Below are 20,305 nucleotides of genomic sequence, written 5' to 3'. Positions count from 1 at the left end.
TAGTAGAAGATTTTGTGGACCGTGGTGCACTATGCTTTATTTTGACAGAATACGATAGAAGAAACACAAGAGTGTATTTATCTTTTTATACAGGAAGCATTAAGGACCTCAAACTTTGCTACTGCAACATCAGTTCATATGGGAACAAAGTGTGTGTTTTGACTCTATCTTCCTTTTCGGCGCGAAATCAGCCACCATTTGGTCAGGAATCATCACTGAACGACGAATAGAGGCAAGCAGTATGTTGACCAATGATATATTGATACCCATATCTCATTACACCCATCATCTATCTTATGACCCAAAATCATGGTTTACATACAAAGAAAAGAGGTATCTAGCAGCAATCCGTCCTCCCAGCAACCAAAGTTGGTCCGTTTTATGTAATATTGATTATTTGTGTATGAAAAGACCAAGCGCTGAATGATCTCAAACGATCTTCTCGGGACCAGCGTTAATTTCAGGGACTTCTTCTGACCCGCCGCGGGAGTTCTTACGCGGACCACCATTGACTGGGTCGTAGTTGGGTGTTCTGCGAGCGAAAAGTTAGGCTTGTTTTTATTTGAACGACGAGGAAGGGGGAAATCAAATCTTACCCTGGAACTTCACCAGCCAATTCCTCAAGAGTCTTGCGCTTGGTCTCCGGTATTAAGAACGAGGTAAACACACCACACAACATGAAGAGAGCGAAGATCTGCATGACGTGGTCCAACCAAGGAGAGGCAGCTTTGCCGGTAGCACCAGGTGCGGCGCCACGGGTTCGGAGAGGACCAAACACACACTGAGCGATGATGGCACCGACTTTTCCAGAGGCAGCGGAGAAACCATGAGAAGTCGAACGGTATCGAGTTGGGAAGCACTCGCCAGGGACAACAAATGTTGTGGAGTTGGGTCCGAAGTTGAAGAAGAATTGTGCGAGGACGTAAAGGGCGAGAAGGGCATGTCCGGAAAGATGGTTGTAGGCAAATCCGATCACGATGAAAAGAATGGTCAGGAGAACGAAACCCATTATTTGGATTGGTTTGCGGCCGAGAGTATCGATGGTAGCGACTGAAACCCAATAACCTGGAATAGCACCAGCGCAGACGAGGATCAAGTTACCAACAGCGTTCTTGTAGAATACCTCGTACATGTTGCTACCACCAGACCATCCGATAGCAGTGAGGATAATGGAGTTGTTAAGGCCGAGGCCATAGTAGGCAACATCGAGGAAGAACCATGAACCAGCTGTACCGAGGAGAATCTTTCCGTTCTTCCATTGACCGTAGTGGTGAATGAAATCCTTGAATGATGCCTTAGGGATCTCGAGAGCCTGGGATGATTGAGCAATGGTGGTAACACGGCGGATCTCATCTGGATGGCCTTCAGATTTGCCCTTTATGTATGCCTGGACATCTTCTCCTGCTTTCTCAACGTCGCGTGCGACATCGAAAGTGTAACGAGGGGTTTCTGGGATGGTGAGACGGTAGTAGAGAGCGATACAGCCGGGAACAGCACCGAACCCGACAATAACACGCCACATCTTGTCGACAGCCAGTTGGCAGACACCAGTGCAGTTGGTGGCTGCTCCAACCTTTCCGATCTTCTTACCTGTCTCAAGGGACTCCTTGAAGCCAGAAGTGACAATCAAGGCAATGATTGCGGCGGTGAATTGACCAATACCCTGCATGGCGAACACTGCATTCATCATGGCTCCTCTCCATTTGGTGGTAGCAAACTCAGAGGTAATGACGGAGGACAATGGGTAGTCACCTCCAATTCCGATACCCTGTTCAATTAGCAGTGTTCTTCAGCTCGGTGGATTGACTTTACCATAATCACACGCCAGAAAATAATGAGACCCGTAATCGAGATAGCTGGCGATGGGGATGAGAGAGCTTGAGCGAGAGTCGCAAAGATAATAATGATCAACTCGAGTCCGTACATGCGCTTGCGACCCACAACATCGGCAAGATATCCGAATCCCAATTGACCGAGAACAGTTCCACCAGATGTAGCGACCTTGATGGCGGTATCTGAGTTTGTAGGAATGGTCCCCTTGGACTTCTTGTTGTTGAAGAACACGACACCCAACATAGCGGTAACCAAGTTAATGGCAAATATCTAATCAAAGTGAGATAAGACTCTAATATCTAGTTGTGAATTATAGCTTACATCGTAGGAATCAGTGAAGAAACCTATACCAGCGACTACGCAAGCACGAACATGGTACCATCCAAAAGGAGCCTTGTCGACCTCGGCCAGAGCAAGTCTTCGTCGCTCATTGGGATCTTGGATGTGGGCGAAGTCATTGTTGAAGTTGTGGAAGGCGTTGTTGCCTCCAGAGGTCTTGTTGGCAATGGCAGTGGCAGTGACAGTAGCCATTGTATTGAGCTTGTCTCAACAACAAATGAAAAAACAAAGATTAGTTGACTTCTCGACGACGATATGTTGTCATAGGCTGGACTAGAGTGAAGATCCAGGAGCAAGAATCGAGGGGGCCGCAGCAGGACTTATATTGCCTCGAGGATGGATGCAGGACAATCTGTAATGGAACGCTAGAAGCTAAGCTGCGGCGAGGGGCAAGGATGCGATATTTTCTCTCGGAGCGCGTCCGGGCGTGGGACTGCACTTAGGGACGGCTGAAGTTGAATAATAGGAAGCTCCAACCAGCCACGACGACAATTGGACGAGCGGAAGACTTGGCGAGAAGCACCCTTGGTGATACCGAGACGGGAAGATTAAAGATGCACCTAAGGGTCTCGGATGATAGGCACTTCTTGGGCCGTTGATGTTAATATGCCCTATTAAATCCACCAAAATGCAAGTTAATAGCCAAATAGCGTGACGACTTTAGACGCGTGTGCATTTGATCGTACGAAATGCGGTTTGATGGGCAGAGAATCTGGAATCATACGGAGTAGAGGGAGGTAGTTGATAGAAGTGGATATGAAACTAAGAACGAAAGGCGTATGTTAGTTTCTAGGCTTGAGGCGTTCCAAGACTCACTTAAAAACACGGAAAAAGCTTGTGATGCAGCCAATCAAAGCTCTCTATCCAGGCACGATCCGAATCTCGACAGGGCCAATATTTACTTACATGACTGGCATCTCGAATTCCGCAGGGGTGGCACGCCAACCCGCTTCTCGGGGTAATGGACCGTGGGATGTCCCCGAAAAAGGGACTTTTATAGGCTCTGTTTCCTGGGAATAATCTAACTTTATGCCCATTAGGTAAAGACCAGTGGACCAGTCAATTAAATATAACCACACGTGTGAGAACTGTAACGCAATAGCATCGATACATCCTGAAGAGGAAGCCTTCTAGAATATTAAGCCCGGTGGGTCGGCTACAGGTCCAAATCGGTCGAGAGAGCTGGAGCCTTCACATCCTACCTGGTCCTCGATAAGAGGCGTCTTGGCGGGAGCGATGTATAAACATCCAGGAGCGGCGGAGCCAAACAATCTAACAACGTGGTCCCGAGTACCTGTGGACTTGAATTCGGAGGAATGTTCCTTTCCGTTCTGATATTCAGCGGCTGCTAAAATACTCGGTAGCATTGCTACACAATGCAATCATTCGTTTGGTAAATCATACCCAGTCTTAAGATAACTTCACAAACTGTACGGAGGCTGCACGCGACAACAGCTAAGATTAGATATCCGCCATATGCCCTTGCATACTGCAGCTCATTGGATTTTCCTGTCCAACATTTGCATGCTTTTCTGGGACGTCCAAATGTCCCTGGGGGTCTGCTTGAAAGCAAAAAGAAGGATGTCGTTGGTAACAGCCAATCAGAGGCACACAAATCAGAACGTGGGTGGGTAGAGCCTAAACATTCGCTGGGGAAGCCCCTAAGCCTTGGCCATTTTAGCGGGAGAGCGCCGGCCAGCTAACGGGGGGTTGGTTGGTTGGCGTGGGCCCTGTAGGGTGGGGTGGCCTGGCCTGCCTGGACTGGCTGGTATTCGCCAAGAATACGACGCCACATATTTACGAGTAGTGCTCAGATACTCGTACCTCTCAACCACGTGTGCAGCAGGTTCAAGATATAACGGCAAAGTAATCAAGAGCCGCCATTAAAGACAAGAACTGATTCAACGCAACGTTAACCCGCAATTCGTAGTCTCACAGTGGTCACACTTCACACCATTAACACAAGTAGCTCCAGGCCTATTCAGATCTGTCTAAAACTCGTGATACTCCGCTGACTTAGTACACTAGGTAGTCTTCCCAACTAACACGATCCCAAGTACTTGGCCTCCGCCAAAGACGGTTTCTCCTCTAACCACGACCCTGTGGCGCTACCCGAAGCTTTATTTGGGTTTCACATCCAAAAATGTCAAGAGGTTACCCACGAGAGTTTAAGGGTTCTCCAACTTAAACTCCGAGACATATTCGCGAACTAACACTGCATTATCTCAAACGCGGGCTTTGATAATCCTCCCAATCCAAGATTGGAATGCTTCATTCAATCTGATCACATCAAGAATCATTGGTTGCTAAATCACGGCGCCTCTAGCTCAAGCAAGCAGCTAGCACAGAAGTCCATAAAAGGAGTATATAAATATGGATCATCCCACGTTTTCCTCTGCAGGTTAGCCCTAGCATCACATATGCAGATAATACCTGTCATCTGTGGTCCACCCACGCTTGGGACGGTCCCACACATTCGTTTTTGCGGCGATCCCGTGGATCTTACAAGGTAAATATACCGGCTGACCCACGAGTGTTCAAATAATGGGCTTTATTGGTGGCGTCAGCCGAATCGAGCGGCGAAAGGTCATTTTTTGTTTGATTTTTCTTCTGTAGAATCCAAGATTTTTACGTCTGGATCTCTAAGCCCTTCCTGTTATCCAAAAGCTTCGTCAAGTCACGCTATCATCCCCCTTTTCTGTCTCTCAATCTTCGAATATATCCATTAAATTACGAGCTCCTAATACTTAATCCTCCAGCTCATCATACCCAATAACCAATACATCATTGATTCGAATTTGCGTTCACTATCCCAACCCGCCTTCTCTGATAGGTGTGCCAAGACGGCTGGTCTACTGGCAGACTACTCCCCCATATCTCGCCATCTCGACTCCAGAACTACGTTTGCCAGCAGCCGACATTGGTCGGTAGAAGACCTATAAGTATGATGTGGGTGAGTTTAAAACATGTATTTCGTTTGACGGTCACACCCTTCAACACTTAGTCTGTAACTCGCACGATTTAACGCCCTTTGAGGAGCGTGTCTTCAGTCGCCGAGACGGCGAGACTTGGTACATACCTTGTATTGTCTTGCGTACCACAGGAGCGTGGAAATTCACTGAAATCGGGCTTTTGCCGCACCTTGTAAAGTTGCTGTCAAGTGCCATTCAGCTGTAATATATTTCACGTCCATTGTATTAAGTGCAAGACTTGAATCCCTACATTAAAACTAGCAAATGAAATACTTCTACTCATATCTTTAGTATAAGAGATGATGTAAAAGATCTTCTCAAAGATGTAAATAGACTCTCTCAGACATAGCTCTTACCTTTTGAAATTCGTATTATCTTATTTCCGACATAGTTTCTTAAAGTCCGAATGTTTATATTTGTCAGCTGATGTTCCGCGGAACCGGATCGTAATCTAGAGTCTCTTATATGTAAAATTCTATCTTTAAGGAAAACAGTTCTATTTTATAGATTAATATTTTTTACGATTATTACTATTACGAACATCCTAAGTTTTAAGTCATTATGGTGCAACAAAGCGCTCCTAGAAAAGTACGTTAATCTTAATTTTCGTATACTCTACATACCTATTAGGTTTTCAACGCTGACGAAATTCCTAAGTAGGCATGCGACCTCTGCTATAACAAAAGAATTAAATGCGATGGGCAGAAACCTGTTTGTTCTCACTGTGTGATATACAAGAGGGAGTGCACTCATACAGCTGCGAGTCGGAAAACATCAGCGCGGAAGCAGGGATCCAGCAAAGGAGAGGATCATGTAAAATCTCGTCTCGAGCATCTCGAGACTCGCCTTAGTCAGGCCCTGCAGAATATCAGCAAGCTTGAAGGCCTCGTGCCTGAACTAAGCGTCTCTCCTATCTCCTCATCACCGGTACAAAACCTTCCTAGAGACGAGGCTGGCTTCTTCGAGACACGCCACCATGCATCGATGGAATTGCCACCACTACCGGAGGTCTTGCCAGCTGTTGAGAAATATCTAACAACTTTCAATTCTGTCCTTCCACTCTTTCATTCAGAGGCATTGCTAAAGTCCATACACAATTGGTATCGGTATCCAGATCAGAGAGACTGCGCATCTTGGGCTGCAATCAACGTGGTCCTTGCACTTGCTTATCGTGGAAGCAATCCAATAGATATGTTCTCTACCAAAACCACTGCCGAATATCTCAATAAGGCACAGTCAGTATTGACTGAGGTCACGATGCGCGATGTGAGCCTCATCAACGTTCAGGTGCTAGCTGGGTTAGTCATGTTATATCAAGGGGCCCAAGATATGGGACCACCTACAATGCTGGTGGCTACTGCTCTACGCCTAGCACACAGACTTAGACTTCAAAGTCACAGAAGCTCTGAGCATCTGGATGCTTTGGATGCCCTGCAGCGGAACCGTGTATTTTGGATAATATACATTCTTGATAGGGATATCAGTATGCGAATCAAACAAGCACCCCTCCAACAAGACATCGACATCGATCTAGATTTACCGGCGGAACAGCCTGGCGAAGATGAGGCAGGATTTGTTGTTGGCGCGGATGATCATTTTAGGTTCAACTTCTTCCGCGCTCGAGTGCAGTTGGCCCGGATTCAAGGAAGCCTTTACGACTGCCTGTATTCGGTACGAGCGCAAACGAGACCTGAAACTAGAGCCGATAATATGACACAGATTCGTCGCATGTTGGACGACTGGGCATCTCATGTGCCGGGGTCTTTCAGTCCTAATGCTTTATCGCAGGCTTGCTCCCCTGGCATGTTGAGATACTTCGGGATCTTGTATGGTACTCGTCTGTCATGCCTGAGCTTGGTGAGTCTGGCTCACTCCTGGGACGCACGTTGGATGGAAAAGTTGCAAGACTATGGGTGTAGGGCTGCCAACGGAAACGCGGCAATGCCAGTACCACTGATAGCCCCACTTCCAGAAGGTTGGGAAACACTCGTGAACGAATCGCGGGAGTTCTTGAAATTGTCCATGAGCATGGAGGGGAAAGATGCCGCGTTCGTCTGGTAAGTACTGTGTTTTGAAGCTCTCTGTGTCTTCAAACTGGAGCTGACGAGACGGTTTCACAGGATGACTGCGTGTGCACATGTATCGGGTTTGGTATGCCTAACCGCGAACAACATGTGCCAGCCAAATCATGGGAGTTTAGAATTTGATAGACGTCTAGCGGACATGGCGCTGCTGTATGTAGAGGAAATGGTACTGCAGACATCCCACGAGCCACTTAGAAGGATCGGGGAGGCATGCAAAGAGCTTGTTCGGTATGATCGCATGGCATTTCAACAAGGACAGCGTAACGATAGAGTAGTAGCTGGCCAGTTGTTAAGTGAGGAGGTGTTGCCGTTCTACTTTATAGAGAATGGGGCCGAGCATGTATATGGGCTGAAGCAGCCGGTGACAATCCTGGGGCCTTTATACATTAGCGCGTGAAACCGAAGCTGAGGCAAACGTAACCTGGCAGTCTGGAGTCATAAGAATAAAACCCAATAGTCTCATAGTCTAGCAGCAGTGTATCCTCATATTTACTTGAAGTCGAGGTTCAGCCATTTATGGTGGCTATATTAGCTCACTTCCCTTAGTCTTCCGCAGAAGACATCGCTGATAAAACAAAGCCATAGTAATTTCAGTGGACAAGAGCGCTTCTTGGCTAAGCCGATTTATAAGGGCTTCCGCGGAGGCTGTTAAAAATATACGAGGCATCTCAGATTCTCAATCATTTTCCATTGCAGGCCTATACTCCCAGCTGACAATTTCAGGTTCCGCGGAAGCTGTGACATAGGCATCCCATGAATCCTTTATTTATCTCAATTCATTAAGGAGAGTACTATATAAAAGGCTGCAGGCTCACTTCTAGTTATTGATCCGATAGATATCATTCTTTATATTTTTATCAAATATTACAATTGGCTCAGGTCCAAAGCACCCTATCACTTCAGACTGTCACAACCCATTATCTTGCAACTACAAAATGCCGCCTTTTGGATGGACCTCTTTCACCGAGACATGGCACGATAAACCATATCCGTTCATATCACCTTCACGACCGGAGCTCTCAGCAGCTGGTAAGAACGTCGTTGTAACAGGCGGAGGTACGGGTATAGGCAAAGCCACTGCCATCGCGTTTGCTCAGGCGGGTGCTGCATCTGTGGCTATTCTTGGTCGCCGTCTCGATCGACTTCAGACTTCTGCTTCATCTATAACCGCAGCCGGACCTGCAACTCGAGTGTTATTCGAAACTGCCGACACTACAAAACGCGCATCTATTGATGGTGCTCTGAAGAGCATTGTGGTCCAGGTGGGCAAGATCGATATCTTTGTTTCCAATGCTGGAGTTCTCACCAGTTACGGAGGTGTGGCTACCTACGACGTGAACGAGTTGCGACGCGGATTCGAGGTCAACGTTATCGGGTCGCTCAATGCTGTGCAGGCTTTCATCCCTTTGGCAGCCCCAGGAGCCAAGCTCTTTAATATTTCCTCTTCTATCGCACACTTGGCACCGGTAGCACCAGTGGAGGATGTGTTTGCATACGCCGTGACCAAGTTGGCCAGTACTAGAATGTTCGACTTTGTTGCGGCCGAGAACCCTGAGCTGCATGTTGTGAATGTGCAGCCAGGGATTACTGATACGGAAATAAACGCCAACACGGACGTACAGGGCCTGGATGAAGGTACGTTAACCAGGCTGCATATGATTATAGCCATGATCCGGCGATAACTTTCCAGCTATAACCCATCCACCTCTAATATTATGTTTGCTGATTCAGTCTAGTTGAGCTCCCTGGCCAGTTTCTAGTGTGGCTTGCGTCGTCGGAGGCGAGGTTTCTTAGAGGCACATTGGTATGGGCCAACTGGGATGCTGAAGAACTTATTTCACGTGCTAAGGAAATAGAGAACTCCTTGCTTTTAAGAGTCATCTTGAATGGTGTTGCAATGTAACTAGAACACAAACAATACCAGCCTTACACGACTCTAATTCTCTAAACTCTTATCAGTTTTCATGCTATATACTAGAGGTATAATAAAAAACACAGTATAATTTGGTGTCTGGAAAAGTAGGCGCCCCACCAGCTCCACTTTTAGGTCCTAACCCAAACTCTTATATAGGATTCTTACCGTTCTTTAATTAATTTTATCTTCTTATAACATTTTTTGCTATAATAATTATTTTTCTGTTAAGAGAGTCTATTAAGAAGACTTCCTACATTTAGCTAACCTTGCCGCAGCTGTGTTACTTCCCCCTGCACTACCCCCATTTTTGCAAATGTGTATTTCCTCGAGCTCTCCATCTCCTACCTGAATACGACTACCTCATCCGCCTACCCTAAGAGTGCGGTCTCAGTCATAAAGAACACTTTGAATGCAGTCTCAGTTATAAACAACTTTATGGGTGCGGTATTAGTCATTTGGTGTTGTATTAAATGCTACGTTACTTCCTACTTTCGCCAAGATTCTAGTGGATCAATCTAAAAACATAACATCTTTCATTTAAACCGTGTAAACAAGTTACAGATATCAAGAACAGCTTAATTATTCTACCTCTATATTCACACTCGCCTATCGGTGTTGACAAGTAACACCAACATAGAGACAAGCTTTACATCTCCGGAAAAGAAAGTTATAACGTCAAGTCTTGAACGCTTTACGCTCAGATCAGTAAAGACGCACTCGATGTACGACCCCAAGCCTGGAGACCGGCTCGAGAGCCTTGATACGCCTTCTATGATTGTCGATCTCGACATAATGGAGGAGAATATCCAAAAGCTGATGCTGCTCCTGAAGCCGCTGGCTGTTAATATCAGACCGCATCTAAAAACAACCAAAAGCCCCATTCTTGCCAAAAAGCTGATCGCGGCAGGCGCCAAGGGAGCATGTGTGGCCAAACTGAGCGAAGCCGAAGTCATGGCCGCAGAAGGCATCGAGGATCTCTTGATCACCTGTGAGATAGTCGGACCAGTCAAGGTTGCTCGTCTCGTTGAGCTTTTTCGCAAACATCCAGGAATCCAAATAGTTGTTGATAGTGAAATCGGAGCTACGGCTATCGACACGGCGCTAAGAGATTCTGGCATCCAGAAGCCAATCCAAGTTCTTATTGACCTTGACGTTGGCTTGCATCGTACTGGAGTCGCTCCTGAGTTGGCGCCGGCTCTTGCGCAGCACATTTCGACACTCAGTCATTTGAAGCTTCTCGGGATTCAAGGCTATGAGGGACATCTCCAGCATGTCCATGGACGTGAAGAAAGAGAGAAAGAATGCCGAGCTTCCATGGCGATTCTCACCGGAACTGCGACCTTGTTAAGGGGGAAAGGATTCGACATCCAAGTCGTCACTACTGGAGGAACGGGGACTGCCGAGTTTTGCGCCACGACCCCCGGTGTCACAGAAGTGCAGCCAGGCTCTTTCATTTTCATGGATTCCGACTACAGGAATGCAGTTGGCAGTTATTTCTCTCATAGTCTAACTATCCTTTCGACGGTTATCAGCAAATCTGCAACCGAACGTCGTGTTACTATCGATGCTGGTCTGAAGACGTTGACCACTGATAGTGGGTTTGCAGAACCAAAGGATATGCCTGATGTCACTTACACGCCTATGGGGGATGAACACGCTTGGCTCGAATGGAAGGAGAACAAGCCCGATATTCCCATTGGTGCGAGGGTGGAAATGATTCCAAGTCATATTGATCCAACTGTGAACCTGCATGACTTCTACTACGCACACCGTAATGGTGTGATTGAGGAGATTTGGCCTGTTGCAACGAGAGGTAGAGTCCAATAGGTCTTCTGGTTGTATTGGTAGTTGCGTATACTCTCCATGTTGAACAGTCGCCTATATGTAGTTACATCCACAGCCCGGAATGTATATAATTTCATACACATAGCTTATTATTAAGCATTAGATGACGATCTAGAATCATGACTGAATGATATATAGATAGCCCTATCTATGAAATTGGCAGTGCTAAAGAGAGTAGAGTGCATGTGCTATGAACCCGAGTCCTCAGCGGCTCAGCCCACTTAAGTCTACTTGCTTTACCTACTCCAATGCAGTAGCAAGTATATCATCTACACTTATGCAGGTATATTATCCATAATTGATGTAATTTACGCCTGTGTTATTTCAATGTACTTCTTTTTCTATCTATTCCGTATTTACCAAAGTCTGCGCGTATAAATACAACTTGACCCAAAGCAACCTCCCAAGAAGCTTCGCCACACCACGCCCATCCACGCCTGACCCCAAAATGCAATCACTCCACAATTGTACAACGCACTCAATGTATCTCACCAGGCATCGATTCGGGGATTCTGCCTTCGACAACTGCCAACGGGCCCAGATCAGCCAAATCACTATCGCCACCATTCAAAAGTGCAATACTACTGATTACATCTGAGGGTTCGAGGAGATGCCAGTGCGCGAGTGTCATCTTTGAGCTTGCGCCCACGGTGACAGTGAAGACGTGGTCAACCGGGAGGTTGCTGCCATTGAGGGCGCGAAACATATCTTCGTCCGTGAAGTCATCTCCTAAGCAGAGAGTAAATTCTGGTGGTTCGCCAACTTCACTACCATAGTCGGCAACAAGGCGCTTAGCGATCTCGCCTTTGTTAATGAAGGTTGGTCGGACTTCAAGGTTGGCTTTGCCAGTCATGACTTCGACGTCCCATTTCTTGCCAACGGTTTTCTCGAGTTCTGTCTGGCATTTGCGGGAATTGTTGGCGCCGAGTTCGGGGTCCGATGGGCGGTAGTGCCATGTCAAGGCGCAGCGCTTGCGTTCGATGAAGGAGCCTATAATTTGTTAGTTGTGAACCTTGAGAGATCGAGGGAACGCGGGAACGAACCAGGAGTCATCTCTGTGTATTTTTGGAAACACTCCATGACTTCTTTCTGCCAACTCATATCAAATGTTTCGGCAAGATTCTCCCACTCCGAACTGCCAGGATGACGCATGAAACTTCCATGCTCAGCGCTGAATCCTAGCTCTGGAATATCACCCAAGTATTGACTCAGGAACTCCTGGTCTCGACCACTGATGATCCAGACCGCATTTCTGTGATCGGATGCCAGTGCTTTGAGGGTGCGGATGACTCTTTCAGACGGGATGGCATCGCTAGGGTTCTTAACAATGGGAGTGAGAGTTCCGTCGTAATCAAACATGAAGAGCCGCTTGGTGGCTGCTCTGTATTGTGTAAGCATAATTGCCTTGTCTAGAAGCGGCGTCGAGATAAGTGTGTTATGTGCACTGAGAACACTGAGCAGGCGCTTGATGTATCCTGTTGACCATGCCTGTACGTTCTTTGTGGTAACATGGTGATAAAGGCTTGAATGCATTGCCATCTTCTTGTCTTCGCCCATTGTCAACGCGTAATGAATCTGATGGGCCACGCCGGAAAGATCCCAAGGGTTGATATGAATTGCGTCCTTCAAGCTACCGGCAGTTCCAGAAAACTCGGAAAGGATGAGTGGGCCATGAGAGTTGCGCTGGCATACCACGTACTCGAGACTGGTTGTGTTCATTCCATCACGGACACTGGTAATGAGAGCAACATCCCCAGCGCGTAAAAGTGCGAAATACTCCTCCTGAGATAGATATTGCGGGTAATGCTGAACCGGAGAGAATTCCAATGATCCGTAAACTCCATTGATCTTCAGGACAAGTTCTGAGACTTTGTTTGCGATCTTATTTCCCGCATCTTCCTGTTCCTCCTCAACACTGGTGGGACTGGTGACTTGAATCAAGACTACCTTGTCTCTCCACTCGGGATACATGTCCAGGAATCTCTCGAATGCCATAAGCTTCTGTGCTACACCTCGCACGGTATCCAGACGATCTCGACCGACAATAATTTTCTTGTCCTTGTAGAGTTCCCGCAGAGCAGTGACCTTTTCGCCAATAACTGGGTTATCAAAGGCCTCGTGCTGAACGGCAGCAGCATCAATGCCAATTGGAAAAACGCCCACACTAACTTTTCCCCCGTATGCATCGACACCCGCAGTATCCGAAGGATATCCCACGATTCGGGTACAGCAGGAAACAAAGTGCCGAGAGTAACTGTATGCTTGGAAGCCGATCAGATTCGCGCCCAAAACGCCCTCGAGAATATCCTTTCTGCGTGGCAAGCATCGTAAAAATTCGCTACTAGGGAAAGGAACATGCAGGAAGAAGGAAATATACATATGCGGGACTCGTTGCCGGAGCATACTTGGAAGTAGCAGCAAGTGGTAGTCGTGGATCATGACTATATCGCCGGGCTTGTAGATTTCGAGGATACGGTTGGCAAACTTTTGGTTCATCCTGTAATAATCCGCCCATGTTTGACGCTCTGCTCGACCATTCGTAGGCTCGTGCTGCTTGTAGTGGAACAGCGTGTAGAGTTCATGCTCCGCAAACCTTCTCCACCGAGACTGATCTGTCAAATATAAATCTCCATCGCTAATCCCTTCAGTGTCGTCTGCTAGCCAGACAGGTACAGTCCTCCCCTTCTTGTCACGGGCCAATTGCGTTTCCAGTGCCTTTATGTCTTCTTTGGAGATGTGTAGACCCTCCGACGTTGCTGGCTCGACAGGCTTCGCAAACGCATCGACGGGAATTGGAGCGGAGTTCTTGTTTAGAGGGATCTTATTCACTGTAGGATTTGCCGGTGGTGTATTGGGAGGGGTGATTTCCTCGTCCGCTGGATTTATCTCTCCTGTCCAGCCAACAAGTGTATGGTTCCAAGGCGTCTTATCGGAAGAGAGGTAGGCAAAGGAATCGAAAAGGGCCGAGGTACCGCGGCGACTACCGAGACCCTAGAGTACCAGTTAGATATGCCTCGCAGATTAGGAAGAGCGTGCTTACCCAGTCGGCGCCCTTTCTGTATTTCAGAGTGTGTGGTATGCAGAAGGTTGCAGAGATGATGCCCCCACTAAGACTCAAGGAGGGGTTGGCAGCTCGGGGGTCCATGTCTATCAGGGAGTCTTGTCTTCCCAAGCCCGACGTGAGGCTTATTCGGCGCAGGAGATCTCGATTCGATTTGGCGCCAGACGCCGCAGCAGCAGGAGACTGGGCTATTGCTGAGCGGACCTTGTTTATGTCGTGGGCAAAATAAGAGGTTTCCGAGGAGTGGTCGCTACCCTCTGCGTCAAAATCACTAGAATGGAAGCCAGGCGTCACAGGAACGTTGGTCCGCGAGGGATCAAGAGCTGGGTGGATAGACTCTTGTCGGTCTGGCAGGAGCGGACGCGGCGTGTCAGAGAGCTCGGCATTCTCTTGATCAGATGTCTTTGACATGGTGGTGAGCTTTGGAGAAGAGAATCGAATCGAATCGAGTTGGTGAATGGACCAAGTGATGTGAAAGATCACAACGACATGGACAGTTTCTCTAAAGGCGAGAGCAGTCTAAGATCATAAGACGAAGGGCCGGGGATAATGGGAGAAGGGGGGGGGGGCCAGACAATAAGGCGGGAAACAGTTCAAGTGCGGTGTGGGGGTTGCAGCAATTGGGTGTTGAAGGTAAGGTAAGGCAAGGCAGCTTGTTGGAGAGGTGAAGGAGGTGGACTCGTGGAGGTTGTGCTTGTAGTATTTGTGGTGGTGGGGGAGGGGACGCGGTATGGCGAAGAAAGGCCGGCCGAGAGAGAGATACTTAGATACTCTGACGTAGCTGCACCAAGCTTTTATTCCAGACTCACCGCCTACTCCCAAGTCCCCTGTTCACCGCCAACACCAGTTACCAATTCAGTCTTAGCACATATCAACCGATTATATAAGATACTTCAGCAGGATGGTGAGAATGAACAGAGATAGCCTCAAGTACAACGAATAAGGTACCTGGCCTGGGCACTTTACAGAACATCTATTGAATTTCCTTGTCGCGCCATCGTCAACGCCAACGCCGCAACGACCCTCCCTTCCTATGTTTATATCTGCATCCTGTCTAGCTGCAGAACCTATGCGGCGCCTATGCAGAACCTCATAGTCTAGACCCTACGCACGCTGCACCCATAGTATGATTGTCGTTTCTTCACGATGCGTGCCGTGCCGTGTCATGGGTAGCATGGTATGATGGTGCGGTTATGTAAACCTATAGATACCGCCGGTATGGAGAGGTGCATGCAGCATTGTATTTGAGGTCATTCCCAGCTGAGGTTGACTGGACTGGTAACTCTGCTAGTGCAATGCAGTGCAGTGCAGTGCTGTGTCAAGGAGCACGTTGATTATTACTAATAGCCCGTCTTGATACGTCTTGCGACACTTATTTTTCTTTCTCTCGGAATTCTTCTTTACATCAATTGAGACAGAATTTCCTTGCAAGATTTGTCTCTCCCTGCGCCGTGCATACCACACGTCGACTCTAAGAAGTCAGAAACCAACATTATGTGCAGATATACAGCATCCTCATCGTCATCTCCATTGCCATCCCTTATCTCCTCTGCTCACGTGAGCATCCACATGATCGCTCGAAATGGAATATAAGCCTTAAAGTTTTGTTGCATTTCGCAAAATCAAAGGGCGATTGCCCTTTTGCCCTTCAGTGCTGCATGCGAGTTTTGATTGGTCCCAGTTGTCTCAAGTGTAGGGGATCGACTGGAGCACATTGGAGCTGCAAGCGAGAGGGCGCCGGGGGGGCGAGGGCGGATTTCCAATCGCTACTACCGGTTATGCGAGACGAGTATGTAAATTGTCAATACAGTTAATATCATTAAAGTTGCTTTTCGTGTATGCTTTATAACCCTGTCTTGTAAATCATTTATATATATTCCATACACATCTATCTACAATCTCGTCAAACACTAATTGATCTCGATTAAACCAGGACCATAGACGGTAATAGCAGCAACATCAGCGGCGGAGGTTAGCCCAGTGGTAGAACCGTTAACGACCAAGGCATACGTCAAGCCATTGCCGAACGTCGTGCCATTATAAGGGAACGCAGCATTGAACTTCATCGTCTTAGACGTCTGATTGGCAGTGATGTTCTGCAGCGGTTCGATCACGGGGATGTTCTGCTGGTTGACGTACGCGAGCGAGTAGGAACTGGCGTTGAAAGTCGTCGAGCCATTAGACATGGGAAACTCAAACGATAAAGTCTGGTTCCGGGCAGCGATAGCATTTGTGACGACAGTGAGGGGCTTGAAGACAGGGAGGTCAATATAGTCAACAGCGCAGGAACCTGGAACGATAAAGTTCTGGTTCAGAGCACTGAAGGCGAACTCGCGAGTGCCGGCCGTGAGGAAGGGAAGCGCGCTAGGGATCTTGTTTTGGAAGAGACGGTAAGCGCCGTTTTGCTCGCCTTCTTGGCCGATAACAGAACCGATCCCGGGAATAAGGGCTGAGTCGTTGGACATAGCTAGCAGCAGCTGGATGGCTGGCAAGGTGCCGAGGACGATGTCTGTGAACTTGGATGCGAGAGCGATTGCGTCGGGGAGAGTGGCCACGGGAAACATGAACTCGCAGGTTTGGACAGGCTTCGCACCAAGTGCGGTCAGGGAATTGTTGGCAAACAAGGTGTGCTGGAGGAGGAAGGGGTCAGTCATGAATACATGAAGGTAGGGACCAAAGGTAAGGTATTCATGGTACCTATACCTAGGCACCTTGGAGTATGTTGTCTCATAGCACTTACGAGTTCTTCTTGTGCACGGATTGCAACAAGAGCCTCAAGGGAAGCATATCTGAGTGTGCTGTTAGAGACGGCGTAACCCGTAACGTTGTTGGTGATGTTTTGGATGAGGGAAGTGAAGAAAGCAGTTTCGAAGATCTCATTGAAGGCAATGAGTTGCAAGCTAGTCACTGTGTTGTTCTTTACCGATGATGGAGAAGGGCCATTTGGCAGACTTCCGTGTGCTTGTGCCTCGATTGCCACCAACTGCTGAGCATTCGGTTTTGGAAAGCCTTCGCCTGTTGGATTGTTGGCGAAGGAGAAATTTGTAGGGATTGCCGATGCCAGAACAGACAGACACGAAAGTCCAGTGAGAGTGACGGAAGCGAATGAGAGATGCATCTTGTAAAGTACGGGGTAGTGGAATAGTGCAGCGTGTAGGTATTGGCAAGCATGATATTCGGCGTGATCTCCTGAGCGTCTTTATAGAACTTCCTCTTCTCTAAAGCGCATCAACGTAGTACTCAAATTTGGAACTCACCAAGTCAACAACGTCATCTTGGGAGAAATGCGAGCTTTTTTACCGTCATGATCTTGTACGTGCAATGTTATTGGACATTATGCTACTGTCATTCTTGTCGGGACACTCTTAGCCGTAGGTAGATCTATCAGAAGTGTGGGGAGTGCAGTCTGATATGTTCTCGGCAAATGAGCAGATGAGGTGGTCATAGAAACGTTCGTGGGGTTGAGCGGTTGATGACTAGTAACGGTAGTGGCTGAACCAACCCGACCACGGCTCATGTGGAGGCAAGTTCTCCCCCTTCTCCTTCTCCTTCTCCTTCCCCTTCTCCATCTTTTTGCCACTTACAAGGTAATCATCACTCCAAACGCTTCCTTCACCTTCTCTCTCGAAATACTCCATATGGACTAATGGATAATTGTCAGTCACGTGGCCACTCAGCAGTGCAGACCCAGGGAACTTACTATCCGCGATCCATAACGGCTTTGATCTTTCCCAAAGCGATGCATAGTATGGCTTTGTCATCTGCTCCTAGTGGAAACCATTAGATTGCTAGTAGGAGGATTCCCCAGACACACCTTTTCAAACCACTCTCTCCCTTTGCTCCAGACTTTCAACAAACCTGAACCGGCCTGGCTGATCTGGGTGTTGAAATACATCAAATAGCAGGCACTCTGGCTCTTCAGAGCATGCTTTCCATACAGGCCGATGTGCTTCCTTGAACTTCTCGATGTTCGCGGATGCTACTTGGAAAGTAACGAAGAGCGTGAGTTGCTTCTCCGCCTTTTGAAGGGTGTTTAGCTCCATGGCATAAAATCTTTACCTTTCTAGTATCTATGGAATTTCCAAAACTAAAACCTTGGAACTGTCAAGGCTTTCGACTTTAATATATCGTGGGGCTTGATTTGTAAGAATCTCTAAAGAGATCCAACATCCCACTTACATTTCAAAGCCGAACGTCACGACAGTTCTTCGGTTCGGTCCGAGCTTGAGAAAGGGGCGAATGAGGGGGAGAACCCCGCAACGAAACCGGGAGGAAACTTTGTTATGGAACTCCCTGAGTATGGGGTAGAAAGTAACCCACATTGAAGCAAGGCTATGTAGGGAATTAGAACTACATCCTGGGATTGAAGCTCTGCCTCTGCTGCAAGTTGCAACGTAGCGACTTCGTTGGAACATTTTGTAGTGTTCAAATCGTTAGAAAAATGGAAGACGAGGCCTAGTATTTTATGATATGTTGGATTTTTATAACAGTATGTTCCACCACCGCGATCACCGTCTAAATCGCGTGCGCGTGGTTGCGGCCGAGATCTAGAACTGAACAGAACAGGGGCAGGTAGGGCAGGGTAACTTCTGCATGCTGCATGTGGCGCTTATTGCTTTATTGATAATCCTCGAGATTCTGTCCTATCACTCCATCGCTGCTCGCTCTTTTCGTTCAATAAAGCCATCTCTCATTATCAACCTAATTATGAATTAAGTTAATTGTTAGTGTCTGACTTTGACAATTGCTTTGCGCGAGTATCTTACCTTTTAAGTTTCAATTCGTGTCTATAATAATTCATCGGCCAGCAGCTGAGAGAGCCTTGCAAAGTTGCCAAGGTGGTGGCTGGGCTAGACTAGGTATTCAGTGTGACCATTCCAAGATTGTAGGAGTATTCAGCACTCCGGTGCACCCCATGGTGAGAACTGTGGCTGAAGCATGAGTGTGACAACTAAAAAAAGAACATGCCCTGCCTATCTATGGTTCCTCGAGCTGAGAACCCTTCTCCTCGATTTGCCAAACCTATTGACCGGCCATCTTTCCTCTCCCACCTCGATAGCAAATTTGGTTTCGTGAATCGTGATGGTACTTCACTCTTTCCTCACCATTCTAGGTAAAGCTAATAGGAATCAAAGTCTACTTCCTACGTCCTCTTCAAAGAGCAAGCCGAGCCTGGTCTCTATCTAGTTTACCCCGCGAACAGCAATGAGCCGTGCACATGCGAGTATGTTTCGCGCACTTGTATAAATCCATACAAGAGTCTGGCTCTCGTACCTGTGGCTAAGAGACTGTCCATCTAGAATCTTTATCCTCCATGGACTTAATGGTGGGCCAACAAAAACATGGCAGCACCCCGAAACAAACTGCATTTGGTTTCGCGACCTCCTTCCCGAACACCTCAAAGCTCACGCACGGAGGAACAACGCGCGGATATGGACCTATGGATACAATGCCAGTACCTCGTTCAATACTCAAAATATATATGGCCATGCACTCACGTTGCTAAACCGCGTCAAAGCGATCACGCGCGGAAATGAGGTACAGAGATGACTACGCCGTTGGTTGTAGGGATCAGACACTGACAACGGCTGCAGGGACGGAAAATACTATGGATATGCCATTCTCTGGGAGGTATACTTGTGAAATCGGTGCGTCGATAAACCCGAACTTGACCACCCCTGTGCCATATACCTGACCATAAACAGGCTTTGATCGAGGCTTCACTTCAATCTCGCTACAAACCGATTCATACAGCCACAACGGGCATCATATTTCTAGGAACCCCCCACCGCGGATCTGGGGTTGCCACCTTGGGGCAAGTTGCAGCCTTAGTCGCTGGAGCGGCTGTTCCCGGGTGGCAGGTTCTTAATCGCGGCTTACTGAAGAGCCTGGAAAAGGACAATGAGGGCCTGTTCCAAACGTCGAATCGATTCGTAAATATCTGCACAGAAATGAGGATTCATTCGTTTTACGAGACGACGCCATTAGGTCCCCGGGTGGTAAGAAAGCCGTTACTTTCTCTCCGATTGGAACTGATGTGAACCTTTAGATAGTCGAACAGCACTCAGCCGTCCTGAGCATCTCAAACGAAGATGTAGCGCATGGACTAGACGCAAACCATAAAGAATTGTGCAGGTTCAGGGGTTCGTATGACCAGAATTGGCTGCCTGTTCTCACTAGTATCCTCGATCTCGTTACCGCACCTCGATACACACAACCAGGTATGAGGGAACATGAGAAACTCACACAAGGAGAC

At 47.7% G+C, this 20,305-nt stretch overlaps 5 protein-coding genes across 5 annotated transcripts; 1 reads left to right on the top strand and 4 right to left on the bottom strand.

Annotated features, from left to right (window-relative positions):
- Positions 1–429: 429 nt before the first annotated feature.
- pho-5_0 (Repressible high-affinity phosphate permease) lies at positions 430–2,364 on the bottom strand (the record flags this gene model as incomplete). The annotated part of the gene is made up of 4 exons (XM_031152775.1): positions 430–532; positions 597–1,768; positions 1,813–2,103; positions 2,155–2,364. 4 exons carry the CDS (start codon positions 2,362–2,364, stop codon positions 430–432), a joined length of 1,776 nt encoding a protein of 591 aa, XP_031002480.1.
- A 5,799-nt stretch (positions 2,365–8,163) lies between these two features.
- Positions 8,164–10,970, top strand: DTA (D-threonine aldolase; the record flags this gene model as incomplete). Its single annotated transcript, XM_031152774.1, has 4 exons — positions 8,164–8,863; positions 8,965–9,127; positions 9,419–9,582; positions 9,781–10,970. The coding sequence occupies 4 exons, from the start codon at positions 8,164–8,166 to the stop codon at positions 10,968–10,970; spliced, it is 2,217 nt and encodes a 738-aa protein (XP_031002486.1).
- Positions 10,971–11,466: 496 nt separating this feature from the next.
- Positions 11,467–14,460, bottom strand: TPS2 (Trehalose-phosphatase; the record flags this gene model as incomplete). The annotated part of the gene is made up of 3 exons (XM_031152773.1): positions 11,467–11,978; positions 12,032–13,979; positions 14,029–14,460. 3 exons carry the CDS (start codon positions 14,458–14,460, stop codon positions 11,467–11,469), a joined length of 2,892 nt encoding a protein of 963 aa, XP_031002487.1.
- Positions 14,461–15,959: 1,499 nt separating this feature from the next.
- LHYA1_G007847 (uncharacterized protein) lies at positions 15,960–17,167 on the bottom strand (the record flags this gene model as incomplete). The annotated part of the gene is made up of 2 exons (XM_031152772.1): positions 15,960–16,679; positions 16,790–17,167. The coding sequence occupies 2 exons, from the start codon at positions 17,165–17,167 to the stop codon at positions 15,960–15,962; spliced, it is 1,098 nt and encodes a 365-aa protein (XP_031002494.1).
- A 358-nt stretch (positions 17,168–17,525) lies between these two features.
- Positions 17,526–18,092, bottom strand: LHYA1_G007846 (uncharacterized protein; the record flags this gene model as incomplete). Its single annotated transcript, XM_031152771.1, has 2 exons — positions 17,526–17,816; positions 17,874–18,092. The coding sequence occupies 2 exons, from the start codon at positions 18,090–18,092 to the stop codon at positions 17,526–17,528; spliced, it is 510 nt and encodes a 169-aa protein (XP_031002495.1).
- Between the last annotated feature and the right edge of the window lie 2,213 nt (positions 18,093–20,305).

The sequence above is a fragment of the Lachnellula hyalina genome (assembly GCF_007821495.1).
Source record: "Lachnellula hyalina strain CBS 185.66 chromosome Unknown contig00166, whole genome shotgun sequence".
In the NCBI taxonomy this organism is placed as follows: domain Eukaryota; kingdom Fungi; phylum Ascomycota; class Leotiomycetes; order Helotiales; family Lachnaceae; genus Lachnellula; species Lachnellula hyalina.
This window is presented reverse-complemented; position numbering and strand designations above follow the sequence as displayed.